Source organism: Mobula birostris, chromosome 7 (genome assembly GCF_030028105.1).
Source record: "Mobula birostris isolate sMobBir1 chromosome 7, sMobBir1.hap1, whole genome shotgun sequence".
Taxonomy (NCBI): Eukaryota; Metazoa; Chordata; class Chondrichthyes; order Myliobatiformes; family Myliobatidae; genus Mobula; species Mobula birostris.
The window spans coordinates 7,339,715-7,366,634 of NC_092376.1; the positions used below are offsets into that span (position 1 = coordinate 7,339,715).

General features: G+C 45.2%; 1 protein-coding gene across 3 annotated transcripts in view; it reads right to left on the bottom strand.

The window, feature by feature from the left end:
- LOC140199992 (kelch-like protein 24) overlaps positions 1 to 16,452 on the bottom strand; it is a 36,548-nt gene extending 20,096 nt beyond the window's left edge. Inside the window, exons 1-3 of one of the 3 annotated variants that reach the window (XM_072262572.1) lie at positions 16,228 to 16,452; positions 7,283 to 8,180; positions 2,984 to 3,168 (exon numbers count right to left, since the gene is read on the bottom strand). In XM_072262572.1, coding sequence (XP_072118673.1) covers positions 2,984 to 3,168; positions 7,283 to 8,154 — 1,057 coding nt within the window. In that variant the 5' untranslated portion in view covers positions 8,155 to 8,180; positions 16,228 to 16,452. Of the gene's footprint in view, positions 1 to 2,983; positions 3,169 to 7,282; positions 8,181 to 14,824; positions 14,894 to 15,468; positions 15,638 to 16,227 lie in introns of those variants that run through there. The other 2 variants (XM_072262574.1, XM_072262573.1) reach the window with 2 other exon arrangements.
- Between the last annotated feature and the right edge of the window lie 10,468 nt (positions 16,453 to 26,920).

The window sequence follows — 26,920 nt, forward strand, 5'->3', positions numbered from 1 at the left end:
ACCCTCCCAGTGACCATGTTGATTTCCTTTGGGTGCTCCCGTTCCAAAGGCAAACAACTTAAAAGTTAGGGAGTTGTGGAGATGTCATGCAGGCACTGGAAGTGTGGTGACACTTGTGGGTAGAGCCCAGCACCACCTTGCTGATTTGATTTGATGCAAACGACACGTTTCACTGCATGTCTCCATGCAAGTGTGACAAATCCACATAAACAGAATGTCAGGGTGGACTCCCTTAATGGACAATGCGGGTATGACTTTGTTTAATGTGACGAGGCTGGTGCACAGCCAGTCACGACGTGGTCCTTGACAGATCAAGGTCAGGGACCAGTGGCGTGGAATGCAAGACAAATGGGGACATTGCTGGAACTAGGGGACATTGCTTCAAGATTCAGGGGAGAAGATTTAGGACGGAGATGAGGAGAAACTGTTTTTCCAGAGAGTGGTGAATCTGTGGAATTCTCTGCCCAGGGAAACAGTTGAGGCTTCTTCACTAAATATATTTAAGACACAGTTAGATAGGTTTTTACATAGTAGGGGAATTAAGGGTTATGGGGAAAAGGCAGGTAGATGGAGCTGAGTTTACAGACAGATCAGCCATGATCTTATTGAATGGCGGGGCAGGCTCGATGGGCCGGATGGCCTACTCCTGCTCCAATTTCTTATGTTCTTATGTTCTTCACTGCTACTGCCTTCCTCCACCTTCACTGTTGCTGTGATGCGTTATCATCTTCCGCCAGCTCCACCGTTGAGGTTTCCATTGTCAGGGAACTCTCCCCTGACCTACCACCATGGGTGGCCCTACCAGGAGCTAAGCTCCAGGCAGTATCACTCTCTGCATCTCAGGAAACTCACAAGTCTTTCCACCGAGACAAGGTGACGACCCTCAGAGAATTCAAAACCATCACCCCCTCGAAACATTTACATATCAGCGCAGAGCAAGACTCACACATACACGTGTGTAAGCAGTAATTGCTGGCTAGATTGAGTACACCCGTGGTCAATCCTGACCAACAGAGGCCTCATCATCACGCAGTAATATATTCATATAGGCATGCTCCAAGGCGTACACTCTGTACCTCCTGTGGCCAATGAGCGTATGTTCATGGTCTCCTACTGCTGTAAGGGCAAGCTTTCTGCTTCCAAAAGGGCAAGATGAGGGAACACAAAGCAATTCTAAGAGGGATCAGAAGTGGAGAGAGGGAGCAATTTCAAGTTCCTGGGTGTCAATATCTCTGAGGACCTAACCTGGTTGCAACATATACTGATGCAGCTATAAAGAGGGCAAGACAGGACATACATTTCACAAGGAGTTTGAGAAGATTTGGTTTGTCATCTCAAACACTCAAAACTTCTACAGTTGTACTGTGGGGAGCATTCTGACTGGCTGCATCGTAGTCTGGTATTCTGGTATGGAGTGGGCTGGGGGGTGGTTACGGCACAAAATTGAAGTTGTAGAGAGTTGTAAAATTGGTCAGCTCCATCATGGGTACGAGCAACCATAATATCCCAAACATCTTCAAGGACCAGTGCCTTGGTAGGCAGCGTCCATGATTAAAGACCTCCACCACCCAAGGTATGCCCTCTTATAATGGTTACCATCAGGGAGGAGGTACAGGAGCCTGAAGGCACGCACTCAGTGATTCAGGAACAGCTTCTTCCCCTCTGCCATCTGATTTCTAAATGGACATTAAACCCATGAACACTACCTCACTACTTTTTTAATTCTATTTTTGCACTACTTATTTTTCATATATACTGTCATTCAGTTTTTTCTATATTATCATGTATTACATTGCACTACTGCCACAAAGGCAACAAATTTCACGACATATGCTGCTGATATTAAACCTGATCCTGACTCTGCAGCCCATCCACTTCAAGGTTCAATATGTTGTGAGTTCAGAGACGCTCCGTTGTACACAGGTGTTATAACAGGTGGGTATTTGAGTTACTGTCACCTCCCTGTCAGCTTGATCCAGTCTTGCCATTCTCCTCTGACCTGACCTCTCTCATTAAAAACGGATTTTTGCCCGCATAACTGCCACTCACTGGATTTTTCTTCCCCGCACCATTCCCTGTAAACTCTCGAGACTGTTGTGCATGAAAATCCCAGGAGATCAGCAGTTTCTGAGATACTCAAACCATCTCGTCTGTCACCCACAATCAAAGTCACATCTCTTCCCCGTTCTGATGTTTGGTCTGAACAACAACCAAAACTCTTAACCACTGAAAACAATAGGAATTCTGCAGGTGCTGGAAATTCAAGCAACACACATCAAAGTTGCTGGTGAACGCAGCAGGCCAGGCAGCAACTTTGTTATGTGTTGCTCTTAACCACTGCATGCTTTTATGCATTGAGTTGCTGCATCATTTAAGATCCAAGATCCTTTCATATCACTTCCAGTACACAAGTGTAAAGGCGAATGAAGTAATTGTTACTCTGGATACGACGCAGAACAAGTAAAAACACACAAGATAAAGAACACTATAACAATAATAAAACACAATAAATATAAATACCTTAGATAGCTTATACGTGTGACTGGCTGATTAGACAGTTTCATTAATGAGCAAGTGTACCTAATAAAGAGGCCACTGAGTGCATGAGGGGTGATTGAGAAGTTTGTGGCCTAGGGTAGAAGGAGATGAGTTATTAACTTCAAACTTTCTGCATAATCACTCAAAGAGTTGAACTGCATGTGCATGTAACGAGAGCTGTATAACTCAACTCCTTCTACCTTAGGCCACGAACTTATAAATCACCCCTGTTGTGGGCACTTTCTGGAGGTCTAAGATCCGTATGCTCCACGAAGGCTGGACTAAGCGTGTAAATGTGTGAAAAATAAATGTGCTAGGTTTTCTAAAATTGACTGCTTCTACCTTAGGCCACGAACTTATCAATTATCCCTTGTATATTATTCTGGAGAATGACAGCATACTTGAGGGCTTGTGTACACACGGTGCCCTGCAGCGCCGGACTAACCTGACAGGAAGATGTCGTTCTTTAGAATGCAGACAGCGAACTCTGACTTGGTGTAATCTGGAATCTTGGCGAGCTGAGTCCACTCGCCAGTGCTGGGGTTGAACCGCTCGGTGTACGGCAGTGACGCCCGGCCTTTCTTGTCGCAGCCACCCACCACGACGATCACCTCCGCCACGTTTGCAAACCTGGGGCAAAGGAGCAAGCAGTCCGGATTAGGCCTGGTGACGGGAGGGCGGAGCGCCTGTGGCCTTGCTCCTTGTCGACATGGTGATCAAACAGACGCGCATCAGAACGCACGGCTTCACGCTCCCAACGATCACAGGTACTTCTAAAGGCCAAGAGAAGGGCAGTGTGAATTCACAGACATAGAGCACAGAGCAGTACAGCACAGGAACAGGCTCTTTGGCCCACAATGCTGTGCCTAACCAGTCAAATTAGTGATCAAATGTCCAACTAGACTAATCTCTTCTGGCCACACAATGTCCGTATCCTTCCATTTTCCTCACATTTATGTGTCTTATCTAAATGTCTCTTAAAAGACTCGAATGTTTCTGCCTCCACCACCACCCCAGGCAGTGCATTCCAGACACCCACCACTCTGTGTTAACATAATTTGCTTCTCACATCTTGTTTGAAATTACACGTTACACCTATTTGTGTTGTGGGGTGGAGATACGTCTCTACCAAAGGAGGTGTAAGGCATCCCTTCCCTCTGCCAGCCTGCAGGTCACCCTTGGGCAAGGTGTAGCACCCGCTTAGCCCCCCCTCCCCCTCCCATCAGAGTCACATGAAGCCATGGGAGCAGGTGGTGGATGGTCGTATGAGCAGCTGGTGCAGATCGCAAGTCCCGGTTACATGACCACTGACACCAGGCGGACAATTTTTGAAGAGTATTGATATTGTCTGGGGTCACCCATCTTCTGAAGACACTGCCCGGAAGGCGGCAATGGAAAACCACTTCAGGAGAAAAAATTGCCAAGACCAATCATGGACAGGTCATGATCGCCCACGTCATACAACACGGCACACGATGACGATGATGTTACACCTATCCTGAGATTTATGAGGATGTTACCAAGACGTCATGGCCTGAATTATAGGGAGAAGTCGGACATGCTGGGACTTTATTCTTTGGGGTGTAGGGAAATAGAAAACTGCCTTTAAAGAGGTGTATAAAACCAGGAGGATCATCGATAGGCTGAATACACTCAATTTTTATCTCCACAGAAAGAGAATCAAAAACTAGAGGGTACAGGTTTAAGATGAGGGGAGAAAAATTTTAAAGGGAGCTGAGGGGAAACTTCTTCCACACAGAGGATGATCAGTATACAGAACGAGCTGCCTGAGAAAGTGGTTGAGGCAGAAATAATAAAAACAATGAGAAGACACTTGGATAGGAAAGGGTTAAAGCAGGGGTTCGCAACCTTACTCATGCCATGGGCCAATATCATTAAGCAAGGGGTCCGTGGACCCAGGTTGGAAACCCCCGGTTTAGAGGGATGTGGAGAAATGGGTTTAGCTTATAAACACAAGAGATTCTACAAATGTAAACATGAGGAATTCTACAGATGCTGAAAATTCAAGCAACACACATCAAAGTTGCTGGTGAATGCAGCAGGCCAGGCAACATCTCTAGGAAGAGGTACAGTCAATGTTTCGGGCCAAGACCCTTCGTCAGGACTAACTGAAGAGCTAGTAAGAGGTTTGAAAGTGGGAGGGGGAGGGGGAGATCCAAAATGATAGGAGAAGACAGGACAGGGAGGGATAGAGCCAAGAGCTGGACAGGTGATTGGCAAAAGGGATATGAGAGGATCATGGGACAGGAGGCCCAGGGAGAAGGAAAAAGGGGGAGGGAGGGGGAAAAACCCAGAGGATGGGCAAGGGGTATAGTGAGAGGGACAGAGGGAGAAAAAGGAGAGAGAGAGAAAGAATGCGTGTATATAAATAAATAACGGATGGGGTACGAGGGGGAGGTGGGGCATTAGCGGAAGTTAGAGAAGTCAATGCTGGAAATCCAGAGCAACACACACACACACACACACACACACAAAATGCTGGAGGAACTCGGCAGGTCAGGCAGTATCTAGGGAAGTGAATAAACAGTCGATGTTTCAGGCCGATAAAGGAAAGGGGAACACACCAGAATAAAAAGCGGAAGGAGTACACGCTGGAAACTGATAGGTGAAGCCAGATGTGTAAGGGAGGGGGGAGGTTAGGTAAGAAGCTAGGAGGTGATAGGTGGAAAAGGTAAAGGGATCAAGAAGGAGGAATCTGATAGGCAAGGAGAGTGGACCACGTGAGAAAGGGGCAGCAGGAGGTCAAAGGCAGGTGAGAAGAGGTAAGAGGCCAAAGTGGGGAATGGATACAGCAGAGTAACACACCTTCCGGTCCAACAAGCCCTCACTGCCCAGTTACTGTACACCCATGTAACCAATTAACTTACCAACCTGTACGTCACTGGAAAGCAGAAGGAAACTGGGACACCTAGAGAAACCCACAAGGTCACAAGGAAAACATGCCAACTCCTCATAGAGAGCAGTAGAACTGAACCCAGGCTGTTGGCACTGTGGAAGTATTACACTAGCCGTTATGCTAGATGCCAACCCAAGTTATTTGGTCATCTTGGTCAGCATACCTGAGAGGCCTGTTTCCATTCTGCTTTGCTCTATGACCTTATTTCCAGCACTCTCTGTTCTAAATGTAGTTCCTGCTGTGCAAATTGCAGTCAGGCAAGGGTTGAAGACAACATCCAGGCAAGGGTGACTGGTGATGTGTAGTCAAAGCCAGACAAAGGAGACCTTTGAAGTGCCAATCTTGTTTCAGATAGACAAATGAGAATGACAAACAAGAGAAAGTCTACAAGCGTTGGAGATCCAAAGCAAAACACCACAAAATGCAGGAGGAACTCACCAGGCCAGGCAGCATCTATGAAAAAAAGTACAGTCGACGTTTCGGGCTGAAATTCTGCATCAGGACTGAGTCAGACCTGAAACGTCGACTATTTATTCTTTTCCATAGACGTTGCCTGTCCTGCCAAAGTGAGAATGACTGAGGCAATGTGTAATCAGCTGAGAAGAACACAACTTCCCTTTACAGAGGGAAGATGAGATGGGAATACTGGAAGGATGTGAAATGCATCCAACAGCAAAGGGAGAATTGCTTTAGTAACATCAAAATACCATCGGTTGTCAGCTTGAAGTTTTGATTGACTTTGAATGTCTCTACTGTGAATGGCGACTGATCTTGCAAGTAAGGAATGCAAACATGTACAGTTTATCAAATGATCAAGATATGTAACTGACAAATCAATTCTGTATAAAAGTAGCAGTTTCCTGTTCAGACCAGAACACTGTGGGTGCCAGGGGCCTTGGTATTCTCCTTGTGCCTGCAATGGACCTATTCGCTATTTACCCTCCGCTGGATCCACGCTTTCAATCGCCGGTTCTTTAACTTTCTCATGTCCTACAAGATTCAGAAGATCGCCAGTCCGCAGACCACAGAGCCTGCCGTCTCCAATGCCAGTGGTCTCCATACTGCAACCCCTACAGCTGCCGACTCCAGCCTTGACTGACAGCACCTCCAGGCTAAGACGTGACACACTGTTGCCGGAAACCCGTCTCCCCTTCCCCCACCACCACTCTGCAATCCCGTCTCTCCCAGGTCCCATCGCCAGCTCTTGTGTCCTCAAAGGCTCCATCTTCCTCTCACCCTACAATCCCTGAACACCCCAACTCTCCCCTCTCATGACACAACCAACCCCCTCCCCCCCTCCGATCCCAGCTCTCATCCATGGCCGGGTCTTCACCATCCCCTCCGACCTTCCCCTCTCTGAGACAGAAGGTTCTGTCCTTAACAAGGGCCTCACCTCTGTCCCCCCTGCACCCACAACTCAATGAGCTCCACACCTGCCATGACGCTGAGCTCTTCTTCCACTGCCTCCATCTCCATTCCTACTTCTTTGACAAGGGCTCTCCACCCTGCACCGATGACCCCTTCTCCCGTCTTCAACCCCCCCCCTCCTCTTCCTGGATACCCCCCCTGGTCTTCTGCCTGCTCTGGACCTCTTCATTGCCCTCCCCGAACCTTCCAACTCTTGACTCGTCTCTTTATTTTCACCAGTCCTGCAAGAGAGTCTCGGCGCAAAATGTCGACTCTACTCCTTTCCATACATGCTGCCTGGTCTGCTGAGTTCCTCCGGCATTATTTTTTGTGTGTTGCTAAAATAAAGAGTGTTTCAGTTATAAGAATTTGAGTGTTCGGGGCCCTGTTATTATAGACACTTTATTATCGAGGACTTACTTCCGTGGCCTTGTCCTGGGGGTCGCTATCTCACTGCCAAAGATGTGGTACTTCCGAGCCTCTTGGAGCAGCGGAAAGCATTCTTTGGAGTTCAAGATCAACTCGTCATTTTCCACCTTCTCGACAAAGTATATGGGGTCCAGGAGGGGGATTCGAACCAACTCCAGCAGTTCTTTTAGCGCACACACCCTGCCGGCGACGTCGTGCCGCACCCAGCGCATGACCGCCTCGAAGACGGTCTCCTCCTGGCCAACGGCTAAGAGGTCGCTGGACAGGTGGTCGAGGAGCTCACTCTTGGGCACCTGCAGGAACTCGTCGTGCTGCGTCACCTCCGCAAAGCTCTCCATGAGGAGCTTCCGGCTCTTCTCGGACAAGGCCGGGATGGAGAAGCTGTTTGCAAAGCTCAGGATTCCCAGGCAGTTGCAAGGATCGAGCTGCTCCTCCAAGAACTTCTCACAGCTGCCCCTGAGGGCCGACATCTGGAAGAGATCGGCAGCCTCCAGCAGGTCCTGCACGTTGTCCTCATGGATGTTCTTGCTCCCCCCGTACATGTAGTCCAACATGCATTCCATCGTGTCCTCCGAGACCCCCTTGATGTCCACGACGCCCTGCCGGCTCTCCTTGAGGCCAATACAGAACATAGTCCAGAAGTAAATGCTGTTGGCAGAGAGGACAGCGCGGTGACAATGGAACTCACGCCTCCCAATGCGAAGCACGACGTCGGTGAAGAGCCTGCGCTGGCAAAAGGCATTCATGTTTCTCAGAATGTCCTCAGCGTGGCATGTCTCCCGGGGGTGGTCTGCACTGAAGGCATCGCAGGCGATTTGCGATTCCCTAGATCCATCTTCTCGACTTGTGCAGCCAAACCCCATCCCTGGATACTCTTACCGCCAGAAACCTGAAACACAGATCCGATCAGATTTCAACAGGTATATTTAATATCGGAGAAATGTATACAATATACAGTCTGAAATACTTTTCCTTCGCAAACATCCACGAAAACAGAGGAGTGCCCCACAGAATGGATGACAGTTAATCGTTAGAACCTCAAAGCCCCCCCCCCCCGGCTCCCCCCACACACACACAAGCAGCAGCAAGGCAATGATTTTCACACCCCCACCAGCTAAAAAGCATCAGCACCCCCATCGAGCACTCAAACGTGCAATAAGGTACATGCCGTACTCCAAAGGTTACTCGCTAACCCGGTAGTTCGACATACCGCAAGCTTCTCTCTCCCTAATAAGGGAAAAAGAGGTCTCTGTTTCACTTCTTTGGAAGTGGAGAGATAACAAACTCACTGTTTTATGATGTTATGACAGTGAAAGTCCTGTCACTTTCTAGAACATTCGCAGAAATGTAACACAACCCCTTTTCCTTCCTTTCTTAAAGTCAACCACCTCCCTAGAAGATTAAAGAGCTTTAAAACTCCTAAACCGTGGAGCTTAATACCTAAAACAATAAGGGATACAGACCCAGGTGACACTTCTAAACACCAGCTCAAAACCTATTTATTTAACCATGCTCAAACACACAAACACCTGACCAAGGGTCTCGGCCCAAAACGTTGACTGTACCTCTTCCTAGAGATGCTGCCTGGCCTGCTGCGTTCACCAGCAACTTTTATGTGTGTTATTTAACCGTGCTTTTAGCATCATCCCTGATAAAGGTGGCAGAGTTTGTCACTGAAACATCGTTTAAAATCGATATCTGTACCCAACTGGTTACCACAGAAGAATTTATTCATCATATATGCCAGGAAAGCACTTGATCCTTTTTTGTACAAAAACATATAACCACATAACCATATAACAATTACAGCACAGAAACAGGCCATCTCGGCCCTTCTAGTCCATGCTGAACTTTTACTCTCACCTAATCCCACCAACCTGCACTCAGCCCATAACCCTCCATTCCTTTCCTGTCCATATAGCTCTCCAATTTAACTTTAAACGACAATATTGAACACTTGTGTATATGAAAAATGCACTATAAATTATTATTATTAAAGGAGATTGAGGGGAGATCTTTCAGAAGCACAGAAAATTATGAGAGGCATAGATCGGGTGAATGCAAGCAGGCTTTTACCTGTCAGGTTGGGTGAGGCTAGAACTGAGCTCAAAGGTTTAGGGCAAAAGGTGAAATATTTAAGGGGAACCTGAGGGGGAACTTTTTCACTCAGCAGGTGGTGAAAGTGCAGAACAATGTGCCGGCAGAAGTGGTGGAAGTGAATTCAATTGCAATATTTCAGAGAAGTTTGAATAGGTACATGGATGAGAGGGGAACTTTGGGCTATGTCCATGTGCAGGTCGCTGAACACCAGGCAGGTATGGACTGGAGTTTTATTTTCTTTTCACGTTTGCACCTTACCCTATTGTGAAGCACTTTGAACTACATCATCTGAATGAAAACGCTCTATAATAAGTTATTATTAATAATGAATAATAGCTTTTCTTGCACTATGCCATCTTACTCTGTGTAAAGGTGCATGTTCACAGCCCACTTTAAGGCAGATAAAATATTTTCAAAGGAGACCAGAGTACTGCCTGGACTGGAGGGCATGTCTTTTGAAAAGAGGTTCAGTGAGCTAGGGCAATTCTCTTTGTAGTGAAGGGGGATGAGAGGTGACTTGAGGAGGTGTAGAAGGTGATAAGAAACATACAGTGGGCAGGCAGAGATTTTTTCCCCCAGGGTAGAAACAGCTAGTATGAGAGAGCATAACTTTAAGGCAATTAGAAAAAGATATAGCGGGGGATGTCAGAGTTTATTTTAAAACACAGAGTGGTGGGTTTGTGGAAAACACTGCCGGGTGGTGGTAGAGGCAGAGACATTAGGGACATTTAGGAGACTCTTCGATAGGCACATGGATGAAAGAAAAACGGAGGGCTGTGTGGGAAAGATTAAGGACAAAGATTTGCATTATTTGTCACATGTACATTGAAACATCTGGTGAAATGCATCATTCACATCAAACCAAATCAGCAAGAATGTCACCAGCATAGTGTGCTCACAACTCCTAACCTTAATCCATGTGTCTTTGCAATGTGGGAGGAGGCACACATTACTCAGGAACAGCTTCTTCCTCACTGCCATCAAATTTCTGAATGGACAGTGAACTCAAACACAATACCTCAACAATTTTTCTCTTTGCATTATATAAAATATCTATTTAACTTATAAATTACAATATATATATATTTTATCAACGTTCTGCAAACTGCTCTGCCAGCATTGTTCTGTGATACCTCACAATGCTGGAAACCTTGACCAACACAAGCAAAATGCGGGAGGAACTCAGCAGGTCAGGCAGCATCTATGGAGAGGAATAAATAGTTGACATTTCGGGTTGAAACCCTGCATCATTTAGTGTACTTAAGGCAGAGATTGATAGGCTTCTGAGTAGCCAGGGCATCAAAGGTTATGGTGAGAAGGCAGGGGAGTGGGACTAAATGGGAGAATGGATCAGCTCATGACAAAATGGCAGAGCAGACTCAATGGGCCGAATGGCCAACTTCTGTTCCTTTGTCTTATGGTCTTATCATGTCTGGAAAGAAAGGGAGCAGAATCCAGGGTAAGGTGGGTGGAAAGGGAGAAGTACAAGAGGGCAGTTGAGGAGAAAGGTGGGGGGGGAGCCAGAATGGGCAATGGAAGAAGAAAGAAGGGGGTGGGGGTGGGGGGAGAGAAATTACCGGAAGCTGGAGAAATCTGTGCTCATGCCATTCAGTTGGAGGCTACCCAGAGGTGTCATTCCTTTTGGTCGGCACGCACATCTTGGTCCGAAGACCGGTCTCGGCACTATATAACTATGGCAATCCCACTCACCTCAGGCGGGGCTATGGCCACAGGCACTCGCGTGAGCCACGCAGTAACACGTACACTATTCTTGCACCTGACACACTACAAACACTAGTGAATACAAACTGGGCACTTTGCCAATGCCAGACTATTCATGGGGAGCATGAGAGCTTAGCTCGGTATAACAGAAGGGGGATTGTTACAGGAACAAGTGCAGAGCAGCAATTAATCAGAATCAGATTTAATATCACTGCATACATCCTGGTTTTTCTCTTCTGTGGCAGCAGTACATTGCAATAAACAACTGTAAATTACAATGAGAAATGTTTTTAAATTAAATAAGTAGCATAAAAAGAGAACTAAAGAATACTGAGGTAGTGTTCCTGGGTACATAGTCCATTCAGAAATCTGATGGCAAAGGGGAAAGAAGCTGTTCCTGAAACACTGATTGTGTGTCTTCAGGCTCCTGTACCTTGTCCTTGATTAACATGGTGGTCTCCTTCTGTGGTCAGATTTAAGGATTAGTGGGGGATTTTTTTTGAGGGGGGGGTTTAATCTTTTCTTAGATATATCCTCTCCATAAATCCTGGCACAGATCCTCAGTGGAGAACCGGGTGACAGACCCACATGGAGAGAGAGAGAGAGAGAGACCATCTAGTTACACTGTGCCTTTGTCTGCCCCCGGACCGTGCGCTCCATTAGAATTGTGCGCAGCACAGTAGCACAACGCTGTAAGGTCTGGATTCAATTCCTCTGCTGTCCGTGAGGAGCTTGTACCTTCTCCCTGTGACTGTGTGGCATCCTCCCAATGCCCCGGTCTCCTCCTACCCTCCAAATATGTTATCGAAACATAAAATTATGAAAGGGATAGATAAGATAGAACATAGAACAGTACAGCACAGTACAGGCCCTTCGGCCCACAATGTTGTGCCGACCCTCAAACCCTGCCTCCCATATAAGCCCCCACCTTAAATTCCTCCATGTACCTGTCTAGTAGTCTCTTAAATTTCACTAGTGTATCTGCCTCCACCACTGACTCAGGCAGTGCATTCCACGCACCAACCACTCTCTGAGTAAAAAACCTTCCTCTAATATCCCCCTTGAACTTCCCACTCCTTACCTTAAAGCTATGTCCTCTTGTATCGAACAGTGGTGCCCTGGGGAAGAGGCGCTGGCTGTCCACTCTATCTATTCCTCTTATTATCTTGTACACCTCTATCATGTCTCCTCTCATCCTCCTTCTCTCCAAAAAGTAAAGCCCTAGCTCCCTTAATAGAGGCAGGAAAGTTGTTTCCATTGGTAGGTGACACTGGAACTAAAGGGCATAGCCTCAAGATTCGGAGGAATAGATTTGGGACAGAGATGAGGAGGAACTACCTTTCCCAGAGAGTGGTGAATCTGTGGAACTCTCTGCCCAATGAAGCAGTGGAGGCTACATCACTAAATATATCTAAGATGAGGTTGGCTAGATTTTTGCATAGTGGGGGAATTGAGGGTTATGGGGAAAAGGCAGGTAGGTGGAGATGAGTCCATGGTCGGATCAGCCATGATCTTATTGAATGGCAGAGCAGGCTCGACAGGTCAGGTGGCCTACTCCTGCTCCTATTACTTATGTTCACAGAAGATACAGGCTAGGGTTAGTGAGTTGTGGGCATGGTATGTTGGCACCAGGAGCGTGACAAAACTTGCGGGCTGCCCCCACTACATCTCGGATGTGTTGATCCTTAAGGCAAATACCACATTTCTCTGTATGCTTCTGGTGAAAAATAAAGTGAATCTTTCTTTTAAAAAAACACTAAGTCCAAGAACAGCTTTTATCCCACTGTTATCTGACTCTTGAAGAGCCCTTGTCCATTTACAGTAAAACATATAACAACCATATAACCATATAACAATTACAGCATGGAAACAGGCCATGCGGCCCTTCTAGTCTGTGCCGAACTCTTACTCTCACCTAGTCCCACCGACCTGCACTCAGCCCATAACCCTCCATTCCTTTCCTGTCCATATATCTATCCAATTTAACTTTAAACGACAACATCGAACCTGCCTCAACCACTTCTGCTGGAAGCTCGTTCCACACAGCTACCACTCTCTGAGTAAAGAAGTTCCCCCTCTTATTCCTTTTACAATGGACAATCAACTTTAATATAATTGGTACCAAAAAGGGATTAAATTTATAGGAGATTGTTTTGAACGAGATATATTGATGTCATTTGAACAACTAAAGGATAAATATAAAATATCAAATAATACTTTCTTTTGTTACTTTCGATTAAGGGCTTACTTAAAAGGTAAGCTGGGTCAAACAATGTTTTTGCCAAAACCTAATGAAATTGAAATTTTAATTCAAAAAGGGAAAATTAAAAAATTTATTTCTTGTATGTATAATTTGATTCAAGAACAGACAATTAAACAAGGAACCCATAAGTCAAAGTAAAAATGGGAAACAGATCTGAATATTAATATTGATGAAACAAATTGGTCAAGACTCTGTCTTGACAGTATGACAAATACAATAAATGTTCGACTTAGATTAGTACAATATAATTTTTTACACCAATTATATATTACACCACAAAAAATAAATAGATTAAATTCAAATTTATCCGATAAATGCTTTCGGTGTAATCAAGAAATTGGTACTTTTTTACATTCTACTTGGTCTTGTTTTAAAATTCAACCCTTTTGGATAAATTTAAGAGTCTTATTGGAACAAATTACTGGAACTCAACTTCCACATAACCCTGTATTATTTCTATTAGGTGATATTGAAGGGATAAAGCCGAAACTTAAATTGAATAAATATCAGAAAGAATTTATAAAAATTGCATTGGCAGCAGCTAAGAAGACTATAGTAGTTACTTGGAAATCTGATTCGTATTTAAGTATGGATCGTTGGAATAATGAAATGGCTAGTTCTATTCCACTCAAAAAAATTACTTATAATTTAAGAGATAAATATGTAACATTTTTGAATATTTGGCACCCTTATTTACAAAAGATAGGATGGCATATTTAAGTGCTCCAATAAAGACCTTGGTCCCTTGGGGAAAGTAACAAATAATTATACCAAATTTATTTTGAATCCCATGGAGCATGTGGAAACCTTCCAACACCCAGGCGGCTCCTTTTTTTTTCTTTTTTTTCTCTTTTCTTTCTTTTTAGGTAGGACTATATATGAGGGGGGAGGGTTAAGGGGAGGGGGGAGGGTAGATTTTATCTTTTCATGTATTCTTTTTGAAAACTCAATAAAAATTATATTACAAGAAGTTCCCCCTCATGTTACCCCTAAACTTTTGCCCTTTAACTCTCAACTCATGTCCTTTTGTTTGAATCTCCCCTACTCTCAATGGAAAAAGCCTATCCACGTCAACTCTATCTATCCCCCTCATAATTTTAAATACCTCTATCAAGTCCTCTGGACTAAACACACAGAGGCTCTGTAAAAGAAGGGACAGAGCCAGCTGTACTTCCAGAGGGGGCTCCGGTCACTCCATGTCCGCACTACTATGCTGCAGATGTTCTACGACTCAGTGGCGGGCAGATTCTATTCTACGCTGTCCTCTGTTGAGAGCATCTGAAGCCAAGAAGATCGATAAGCTCCTCAGGAAGGCTGGTTCTGTCCTGGGTGGTGGAACTGGATTCCCCGGTGGTTGTGTCTGACAGGAGGATGCTGCAGAAGCAATGGAGCATTATGGACAATCCCTCTCACCCCCTCAATAACATACTGGACAAACAGAGGACCACCTTTAGTAACACACTGATTCCACAGAGGAGCACCACTGCACTGAACGTCACAGGAGATCCCTTCTCCCTGTGGCTAGAAGGCTCTACTCCTCCTCCTCGAGTGTTGTGGGGATGGAACTGGACTCTCTGACGGTGGTGTCTGAAAAGAGGATGCTGTCCAAGTTGCATGCCATCTTGGACAATGTCTCCCATCCACTACATAATGTAGTGGTTGGGCACAGGAGTACAGTCAGCCAGAGACACATTCCACCCAGATGCAGCACTGAGCATCATAGGAAGTCATTCCTGCCTGTGGCCATCAAACTTTACAACCCCGCCCTTGGAGGGTCAGACACCCTGAGCCTATAGGCTGGTCCTGGACTTATTTCCTGGCATAATTTACATATTACTATTTAACTATTTATGGTGTTATTACTATTTATGGTGCAACTGTAACGAAAACTAATTTCCCCCAGGATCAATAAAGTATGACTATGACTATATGATTTCATTGCTCATCTGTGTTTTGCACTATTACTTTTTAATTCATATTTTGTATCTCTTTCATACCTCAATGCTTACATTTTGTATTTTAAATATATATTTCTGACGGAGCAAACTTGAAACAATAATCTCCTTTGTGATAAATAAAGTGTTATCTTAACTTGTACAATAAGATGGACCCTTGGCCTTGGAATCTTCCTGGCTCTGATCTTGCAGTTAATCGTTTGCACTTTTCCAGCAGCGTTTACACTTCATTCTGCAGTCGGTTATTGTTTTACCTCAGTAGGGCTGTGTAATGATTTGAGCAAAATGCGCTTCTCACTGTGTCTCGGCCCCTGCGACAGAACAATTCCAAACACAAGACTTCCCCCTTAGAAAGGAAGAAACGGAGCGGAGACCTCTCTCTCCATCTCGGGCCACTGGTCGCAATGAAGAGACCACCCCCCACCCAACAGGGACACAACGCCGCAGGAACTCAGCAGGTCAGGCGCAAGGCACGGACATCGACGTTTCGAGCGGAGGCCGTTCTTCAAGACTGAAAAGCAAAGGGGCAGAACCAGATTAAAAGGAACACAAGAGATTCTGTAGGTGCTGGAAATCCGAAGTTACGCACACAAAATGCAGAAGGAACTCAGCAGGTCACACAACATCTATGGAAGGGAATAAAGAGTCGACGTTTCGGACTCTGTCGAAGAGACCATCGACTGTGCGAGTGTGTTTGACTGGATATCCAGCATCTGCGGAATCTGCTGTGTTTATAAATATTATATCAAATCACAGCGACAATTATTACAAAAGGGTCTATTTAAATCTTCGGCTAATTTATGCAAGGTTTCATCTAATACACACAGTCCATTGACACTTTATCTGTTAACATTGCTATGCAATTACAGGCAATTACGTTATTTCAAGAAATTTACCGATAGCGTCCTTCATGAAAATAAGCCGCTGACGCCAACAAAGGGTTCACTGAGAACCTGCGGCGAGATTCACGGATTGAAACCGGCACGCTGAAACTCGGAAGTAAGAAGCCCGCAGAATCCTAAATGTCCAAGTATTTTTTGTTTTTGTTCTTTTCCGTCTCTTCAACTCCCTGCAGGGTACGAGAGCCCTAACCCAGCCTTTAATGCAAAATGCTTACAGCAGAACTCAGTTTATAACATTGGAGGAAACCACACACGCCTCAGTTCGCTGGAACTGCTTTGAATATTTAATTGGCACTTCACGCAGTTCCTGGAACTCGCTCAGGGGAACGGTGGTGGCGGGGGTGAGCGAGGGATTTACGAGTTGGTCAAAGGAGAGGAGGTGGTGAATTAAGTGGAGAAAGAGGGTTATTCGGTGGATTTGACTCCAGTGCAGCGGATCCCACGGGTTTCCAGACGCTTGAAGCAGGGTTCAAAGTAAATTTGTTATCGAAAGAGCATATATGTCACCATATATAATCCCGACATTCATTTTTGCAGGCATACTCAATAAATATATAGAATAATAGCCAGAACGGAATCAATGAAAACTGCACCAACTGGGGTGTTCAGCTAGCGTGCAGAAGGAAACTTTGTCACATGGTGTGAGCAGAATTATCTGCAGCTTAAAGTGAAAAAGACTGAGGAGCTGGTGGTAGACCTGAGGAAAGCTAAGGTACCGGTGACCCCTGTTTCCATCCAGGGGGTCAGTGTGGACATGGTGGAGGATTACAAATACCTGGGGATACGAATTGACAATAAACTGGACTGGTCAAAGAACACTGAGGCTGTCTACAAGAAGGGTCAGAGCCGTCTCTATTTCCTGAGGAGACTGAGGTCCTTTAACATCTGCCGGACGATGCTGAGGATGTTCTACGAGTCTGTGGTGGCCAGTGCTATCATGTTTGCTGTTGTGCGCTGGGGCAGCAGGCTGAGGGTGGCAGACACCAACAGAATCAACAAACTCATTCGTAAGGCCAGTGATGTTGTGGGGATGGAACTGGACTCTCTGACGGTGGTGTCTGAAAAGAGGGTGCTGTCCAAGTTGCATGCCATCTTGGACAATGTCTCCCATCCACTACATAATGTACTGGTTGGGCACAGGAGTACATTCAGCCAGAGACTCATTCCACCGAGATGCAACACAGAGCGTCATAGGAAGTCATTCTTGCCTGCAGCCATCAAACTTTACAACTCCTCCCTTGGAGGGTCAGACACCCTGAGCCAATAGGCTGGTCCTGGACTTATCTCCTGGCATAATTTACATATTACTATTTAACTATTTATGGTTTTATTACTATATTATTTATGGTGCAACTGTAACAAAAAACAATTTCCCCCCGGGATCAATAAAGTATGACTATGACTACTACTAGAAGACAACAAACTGTGCAAATACAAAAAGAGAGATATAATAATAATAAATAAACAATAAATATCAAGAACATAAGATGAACTTAAAAGAGGCATATTAGAAGTATTTTTTAAAATATTGTCCGCTGACTACTGAACTTCAATGTGGTTCAAGTCACCTTGGAGTCTAACTTTTCAAATATATAGTGGGATATTAGATACATGTGCGCTCGGTGGCCACTTTATTAGGTACACCTGTACACCCGCTCATTAATGCAAATATCTGATCAACCAGTCATGTGGCAGTAAATCAGTGCATAAAAGCATGCAGACGTGGTCAAAAGGTTCAGTTGTTGTTCAGACCAAGCATCAAAATGGGGAAGAAATGTGATCTCAGTGGCTTTGACTGTGGAATGATTCCTGGTGCCAGATGGGGTGGTTTGAGTTTTTCAGAAACTGCTGCTCTCCTGGGATTTTCGCCCACAACAGTCTCCAGAATTTACAGAGAATGGTGTGAAAAGCAAGGTAAAAATCCAGTGAATAGCAGTTCTGTGGGAGAAAATGCCTTCTTAATGAAAGAGGTCAGAGGACAGACTGGTTCAAGCTGACAGGAAGGTGACAATAACTCAGATAACCACACCTTATAACAGTGATGTGCAGAAGAGCACCTCTGAATGCAGAACATGTGAACCCTTGTAATAATTGGGCTACAGCAGCAGAAGACCACAGACATTCACTCAGTGTGAACTTTATTAGGTACAGGAAGCACCTAGTAAGGTCTCTGAGTGTTTATCTAAGATATGTTGGTGAGAGTCCAAGTCCATAGTTTTCTGAAAGAGGCAACAAAGGTCACTGGAGTGGTGAAGAAGGAATGTGGCATGCTTTCAGTTTTTTTTTAACACAGAGGGTGGTTGATATCTGGAAGGCAGATACTCTAAGAGACATTGAGACAAGCAGTTGAACAGACAGGGCATGGAATAATACGATCCAAACAGGACTAAGGCAGAAATATCTTCTTAAAGGAGGCATCATTTTAAGGAAAATACAGGGGTGTTTGGAGTAGCATCTCTGGTGTAGGGACTTGTTATGTCTTCTCTTCGGGCTCCACCAGACACTCAGCTCTCACCTTGTGGCTCCAAGTAGCTGCTGGCATGCGACAGAAGCCACACCCCATGACATAGCTTTGACAGGCAGGCTAAACCAGGAGAGGGTAGCTGGCAGCCTCAAACCCGGCGGAGACAGGGGCATGCATGTCCTTGCATGTGAAGTCAGCCCTGGCAGACAGGGCGGATGGGATTGGCAGTGCAATCCAAGGGCCATGCAAGCTGTTCTGCAACCCTACCTAGAGAGCAAAGGGCAGGACAAGGCATGGAAGTATGGTTATCCACTGCAACCATGGAAGGTCCTAGATGTGACAACGACTCGTACCACTGGACACAAACTTTCAAGGTTGAGAGAGTGGAACCGACGCAGTGCAACATTTTTTCCACTTTACAAACTCTCCCACACAGGTTTCCTGTCATCGTCCAATGACAGTCAACCACCATCAGAGGTAAGTTCTTTGTATAGAGAATCTGGGGTGGTGGCAAAGGCAGATACGTCAGAGGCATTTAAGAAACTCTTAGGCACATGGATGAAAACAAAATGGCAGGGTATGCAGGAGGGAAGAGTTAAATTAATTTTAGGGTAAATTAAGAAGTCAGCACAACACCATGGGTCAAACAGCCTGAATTGTGCTGTAATGTTCTAGGTTCTGTATTCGAAGGTGGGCACGTGGCCAAGTGGTTAAGGCATCGGACTAGCGACCTGAAGGTCGTGAGTTCGAGCCCCAGCCAAGGTGACGTGTTGTGTCCTTGAGCAAGGCACTTAATCACACAGTGCTCTGCGACAACATCGGTGCCAAGCTGTATGGGTCCTAATGCCCTTCCCTTGGACAACATCGGTCTCGTGGAGAGGGGAGACTTGCAGCATGGGCAACTGCTGGTCTTCCATACAACCTTGCCCAGGCCTGCACCCTGGAGAGTGAAGACTTTCCAGGCGCAGATCCATGGTCTCGCAAGGCTAACGGATGCCTTAATCTGTATTCTAGAATTAAGATTCAAGGTTCAAGATTGTTTCATGTCATTTCCTGTACACAAGTGTAAGGAGAACTAATAACTGTTACTCTGGATCCGACACAAAAGATAAGAACATGATATTAATAATAATTTTAAAAAACACAGTAAATATACATAAATGCTGAGGGAACTCAGCAGGCCAGACAGCAAAACCTGGATTTCTAGCATCTACGGATGAATCTGCCTGGCCTGCTAAGTTCCTCCAGCATTTTGTGTGTGTGTGTGTGTGTGTGTGTGTGTGTGTGTGTGTGTGTGTGTGTGTGTGTGTGTGTGTGTGTGTGTGTTGCTTTGGATTTCCAGCATCTGCAGATTTATTCATGCCTGGCACAATAAATATAAATGTGTAAGATAGCCTGTGCTCATAGATTGATTGTACTTCCATAAAGTGGCTCTAGGCTATACGGAAGGTGACTGACGGGAAATAATAAAGTAGTAGGGGAGTTAGTGGATGGAGGTGTTGATCAGCCTTTTGAGGCCTCTGTTGGTCAGGCTCAACCATGGATGTTGTGTCCTAGCAGTACAATATGGAGAGCAAGCTGTTGCCCATGTAACAAGCTGCCCCTCTCCAGGCTTAGTAGCTAAGCCATATGTCAAGGCCAGGAGCTGGACTTGGTTGACAGAGCCTACTTGAGACGCACGACATTGGGAGCATTTAATAGATAGTGGGAGCTTATCCGAACTAACAACTCCCCCCACCGCGCCCTCACCTGGGCTATAACATGATCAGGCTTACTGCTTGGGGAAAATAACTGTTTTTGAGTCTGGTGGTCCTGGTATGGATGCTACATTGCCTCCTCCCTGATGGGAGTGGGTTGAGCAGTCCATGAGCAGGGTAAGTGAGATCCTTCATGATGTTACTGGCCCTTTCTGGCACACTTCTGTACTGTGCTGTAAGTGCTCTATCTTCTATGTTCTAATTCATGAAAGTGAGATTAGTGTAGGTGAGCAAAGTGGCCATTATGGAGACGGTTGACCAAAGAGCCAGTTTCTATCCTGGATTACTCTAAGATTCCTCATTCATTATTTGATCTTCTTTCTGTGCTGGAATTTCATTGTAAATGAAGTTATGTAATACAGAGCTTTTCATTGTTGTACCTTTGCTTCTGTCCTCCACCTACGCCTTCCAAATAATATGAGCTCACTCTGTTTCCCAGTTATTTATAGCATTTCACATTTATTAGTGTACTGAAGAGCAAAACCTATTTACTGATGCTCTTATCTGTGTTGTTAAGTACATTTCAAAGTCAAGGTTGCATTTATTGTCAAGTGCACAAGTACAAGCATGCAAACAGGCAGTAGAAAAAGTTGCTTGCGGCAGCTTCACAAGCGCATAGAATCAGATACCGCAAGAATGATGCAAGTTAAACTTAAAATATGTACTACTTTTGCAAGAAACAACACAATTAGGGGCAGAGTGGTATGGTATCGGTTAGCGCAATTGCTTCACAGCGCTGGCGATGGCAGGTAAGGGTTCAATTCCTGCCGCTATCAGTAAGCAGTTTGTACATTCTCCCCGTGAACTTGTGGGATCCCTCTGGGTACTCCAGTTTCCTCCCAGATTTCAAAGGCGTACTGGTTAGGATCAGTAAATTGCAGGGATGCTATGCTGGCACCGGGGGCTTGGCAACACTTGATTGCTGTCCCCAACACATCCTCGGACTGTGTTGCTCATTGACACAAGCGATACATTTTTAGATTAGATTAGATTCAACTTTATTGTCATTGTGTCGAGTACAGGTATAAAGCCAATGAAATGCAAAGAATAGTGTTATTTACAAAATAACTGCGAATAAAAAGAGTGCTACAGCACACAAATATAAAAGTACTGAGACAGTACAATACGGATGCAATACTGCTTAGTGCTGTGATGTGAGGTTCAGCAGTGTCACAACCTCAGGGAAGAAGCTCTTCCTGTGCCTGCTGGTGCGGGTGCGGAGGCTCCTGTCCCACCTACCGGATGGGAGGAGAGTAAAAAGTCCATGGTTAGGGTGAGATGCATCCTGATAATGCTTTTCGCCCTGCCCAGGCAGCGTTTATGGTAGATGTTCTCAGTGGTGGGCAATTGGGTGCCGATAATCCGCTGGGCAGTTTTCACCACACGCTGGAGTGCTTTGCGGTCCGATATGGGACAATTGCCATACCACACTGAGATTCAGTTGGTGAGTATGCTCTCAATGGTACAGCGGTAAAAGTCCGTCAGTATCCTGGGACAGAGGTGAGCTTTCTTGATGCTCCACAGGAAATAAAGGCGCTGTTGTGCCTTTTTGATCAGGATGGAGGAGTTCAGGGACCAGGTGAGATCCTCGGAAATGTGGACACCAAGGAATTTGAAGCTTGATACACGCTCCACTACAGTTCTGTTGATGTACATGGGGATGTGAGTGTGACTCCTGGCATGCCTGAAGTCCACAATGATCTTGGTCTTCTGGGTGTTAAGGGTCAGGTTGCTGTCGGCACACCACGCAGCCAGGTGCTGGACCCCGTCCCAGTAGGTCGTCTCATCATCCCCTCTGATCAGTCCAACCACCGTGGTGTCGTCTTGATTATGGAGCTAGAACCATGTACAGGTACGCAGTCATAGGTGAAAAGGGAGTACAAAAGAGGGCTCAGCACACAGCCTTGAGGCACGCCGGTGTTCAGGGTGAGAGTGGAGGAGGAAAGGTTGTCTAACTTAACTGATTGGGGTCAGAAAGTCCAAGGTCCAATTGCAGAGGGATATGCTGATACCAAGCTTCTTTCTTTTCAAATCTTTTTATTGTTATATTATACAGGAAAAATAACATGAGCACATTGAAGTAACGACAATTACAATGTCTCAAAAAAGACATTACCTTAAAGATTGAAAAAAAATTTTGTGATAACAAAAGAAACCTACTGAGCAGAAAAGTGAGAAAAAAAAAGAACCCATTAGGTGTACAACCCCGGAGCCATGCGTCATACAAAAAGCTTCTAAAAATAAACATCAAACCGCCAACAAGAAAAGAAAATATACTAAAAAATTTAGAATTAGATCGTGGAAAAATTATATCAATTAACTCAAATGATAATAACGAGCAAATGAGCCTCATCTTTTCTCAAAATCAAATAAAGGTTCAAAGGTTCGACTTCTAATTTTCTCCAAACTAAGACATAGCATCACTTGAGAGAACCATTGTGACAAAGTGGGAGCTGATACCAAGCTGGTGAAATTTGGCGATCAGCTTGGAGGGGATCACTGTATTAACTGTATTCATTAAGTGCCGAGTCGTTTGACATGGTTGGTCATGGTCTTTCCATTGCCTTCTTCTGGGCAGTGTCTTTACAAGACCGGTAATTCCCAGCCATTATCAATACTCTTCAGAGACTGTCTCCCTGGCATCAGTGGCTGCATAACCAGAACTTGTGATGCATCAGCTGCTCATAAAACCATCCACCACCTACTCCCATGGCTTCACATGACCTTGGTCAGGGGAGGGGTTACTAAGCAGGTGCTACGCCTTGCCCAACGGTGACCTGCAGGCTAGCGGAGGGAAGGGGTGCCTTACTCCTCCTTTGGTAGTAATGTATCTTCACTCCGCCACCCGCCACTGTGTGTACCTGTGAAAAATAAAGTTCATCTTTATCTTTAGCCCTCTGGCCTGCATCAATGAGGCATTAAGTAGAGGAGCTGGGAAAGTGTAGAATGAGTAAGAGGGCAGCATAGCAGTGTAGATGTTGTCGCAACAGTTTACAGTGCCAATGGTCACTGATTGGGGTTCAATGCCTGCCATTGCCTGTAACAAGTTGGTAATTCTCTTCAGGGCTTCCTCCGGGTGCTCTGGTTTCCTCCCACATTCCAAAGACGTATGGGTTAGAATTAGTAAGTTGTGGGCATGCTGTGTTTGGCACTGGCAGCGTGGTGACACTTGTGGGTTGCCCCCGTAAGATCCTCGGACTGGTCGCTGACACGAGAGACACGTATCACTGCATGTTTTGATGTACGTGTGACAAATAAAGCTATTCTTTAATTAGAGTGAAAAAATACAAAGTCCATTTTAGTGCAATCAGATTTATTATCACCAACATAAATTGTGAAATTGGTTGTTTTCCGACAGCAGTACAATGCAGGCAATAACAAATTTCAATAACAATAAATCAAAGACATTTATTATATTATATTATTATTTATTATATGGCCCCTGTGGCCATTCCCCTCAACAACAAGTACACCGCATTGGATACTGTTGGGGGGGATGACTTACCTGGGACTAGCTGCAGTTGCCGGATCTCTGGCACTGAGTCTGGCTCTGCAGTGCAGAAGGGAGGGGGAAAAAGAGGAGAGCGGTAGTGACAGGGGACTCGATAGTTAGAGGTACAGATAGGAGGTTCTGTGGTCGTGACAGAATCCAGGATGGTTTGTTGCCTCCCGGGTGCCAGGGTCAAGGATGTCTCTGATCGATTGCATGACATTCTGAAGTGGGAGGGTGATCAGCCAGATGTCGTGGTGCACGTCGGTACCAATGACATAGCAAGGAAGAGTGAGGAGGTCCTGGAGAGTGAGTATAGAGAGCTTGGTAGGAAGTTGAAAAGCAGGACCTCGAGGGTGGTAATCTCAGGATTGCTACCTGTGCTACATGCCAGTGAGGGTAGGAATAGGATGCTCTGGAGGATGAACAAGTGGCTGAAGAACTGGTTTAGGGGGCAGGGTTTCAGATTTCAGGATCATTGGGAGCTCTTCTGGGGCAGGTGGGACCTGTACAAGAGAGACGTGTTACACTTGAACTACAGGGGGACCAATATCCTTTCAGGGAGGTTTGTTAGTGCTATTGGGGAGGCTTTAAACTAGATTTGCAGGGGGATGGGAACCAGAGTGCCAGAGCTGACAGTGGGGCTGGGGTGAAAATGAACGATGTTAAAAGTTCAAGCAAATCTGCTAATAGAAAGGTTGTGAGTGGTGGTAAAAATCTTCTGAGGTGTATATATTTCAATGCTAGGAGTTTTGCGGGGAAGGCGGATGAGTTGAGGGCATGGATTGACACGTAGAATTATGACGTTATAGCAATTAGTGAAACTTAGCTACAGGAGGGGCAGGACTGGCAGCTTAATATTCCAGGGTTCCGATGTTTCAGATGTGATCGAGGCAGAGGAATGAAAGGTGGGGGAGTAGCATTGCTTGTTAGGGAAAATATTACAGCAGTGCTCAGGCAGGACAGATTAGAGGGCTTGTCTACTGAGTCCTTATGAGTGGAGCTGAGAAACAGGAAAGGTATGGCCACATTAGTGGGATTGTATTACAGACCACCCAATAGTCAACGAGAATTAGAAGAGCAAATCTGCAGAGAGATAGCAGGCAACTGCCGGAAACATAAATTTGTGGTGGTAGGGGATTTTAATTTTCCATATGTTGATTGGGACTCCCATACTGTTAGGGGTCTAGATGGTTTAGAGTTTGTAAAATGTGTTCAGGAAAGTTTTCTAAATCAATATATAGAGGGACCAACTAGAGGGGATGCAATATTGGATCTCCTGTTAGGAAACGAGTTAGGACAAGTGACGGAAGTGTGTGCAGGGCAGCACTTTGGTTCCAGTGATCATAACACCATTAGTTTCAACTTGATCATGGACAAGGATAGATCTGGTCCTAGGGTTGAGGTTCTTAACTGGAAGAAGGCCAAATTTGAAGAAATGAGAAAGGATCTAAAAAGCGTGGATTGGGACAGGTTGTTCTCTGGCAAGGATGTGATCAGTAGTTGGGAAGCCTTCAAAGGAGAAATTTTGAGAATGCAGAATTTGTATATTCCTGTCAGGATTAAGGCAAAGTGAATAGGAATAAGGAACCTTGGTTCTCAAGGGATATTGCAACTCTGATAAAGAAGAAGAGGGAGTTGTATAGGGAGCAGGGAGTAAATAAGGTGCTTGAGGAGTATAAAAAGTGCAAGAAAATACTTAAGAAAGAAATCAGGAGGGCTAAAAGAGGACATGAGGTTGTCTTGGCAGTCAAAGTGAAGAATAATTCAAAGAGCTTTTACAGGTATATTAAGAGTAAAAGGATTATAAGGGATAAAATTGGTCCTCTTGAAGATCAGAGTGGTCGGCTATGTGCGGAACCAAAGGAAATGGGGGAGATCTTAAATAGGTTTTTTGCGTCTGTATTTACTAAGGAAACTGGCATGAAGTCTATGGAATTAAGGGAAACAAGTAGTGAGATCATGGAAACTGTACAGATCGAAAAGGAGGCGGTCCTTGCTGTCTTGAGGAAAATTAAAGTGGATAAATCCCCAGGACCTGACAGGGTGTTCCCTCGGACCTTGAAGGAGACTAGTGTTGAAATTGCGGGGGCCCTGGCAGAAATATTTAAAATGTCGCTGTCCACAGGTGAGGTGCCGGAGGATTGGAAAGTAGCTCATGTTGTTCCATTGTTTAAAAAAGGATCGAAAAGTAATCCGGGAAATTACAGGCCAGTAAGCTTAACGTCGGTAGTAGGTAAGTTATTGGAGGGAGTACTAAGAGACAGAATCTACAAGCATTTGGATAGACAGGGACTTATTAGGGAGAGTCAACATGGCTTTGTGCGTAGTAGGTCATGTTTGACCAATCTATTGGAGTTTTTCGAGGAGGTTACCAGGAAAGTGGATGAAGGGAAAGCAGTGGATATTGTCTACATGGACTTCAGTAAAGCCTTTGACAAGATCCCGCATGGGAGGTTAGTTAGGAAAATTCATTCGCTAGGTATACATGGAGAGGTGGTAAATTGGATTAGACATTGGCTAAATGGAAGAAGCCAAAGAGTGGTAATAGAGAATTGCTTCTCCGAGTGGAGGCCTGTGACTAGTGGTGTGCCACAGGGATCAGTGCTGGGTCCATTGTTATTTGTCATCTATATCAATGATCTGGATGATAATGTGGTAAATTGGATCAGCAAATTTGCTGATGATACAAAGATTTTCAGAGCCTGCAGAGGGACGTGGACCAGCTGGAAAAATGGGCTGAAAAATGGCAGATGGAGTTTAATACAGACAAGTGTGAGGTATTGCATGTTGGAAGGACAAACCAAGGTAGAACATACAGGGTTAATGGTAAGGCACTGAGGAGTGCAGTGGAACAGAGGGATCTGGGAATACAGATACAAAATTCCCTAAAAGTAGCATCACAGGTAGATAGGGTTGTAAAGCAACACACATCAAAGTTGCTGGTGAACGCAGCAGGCCAGGCAGCATCTGTAG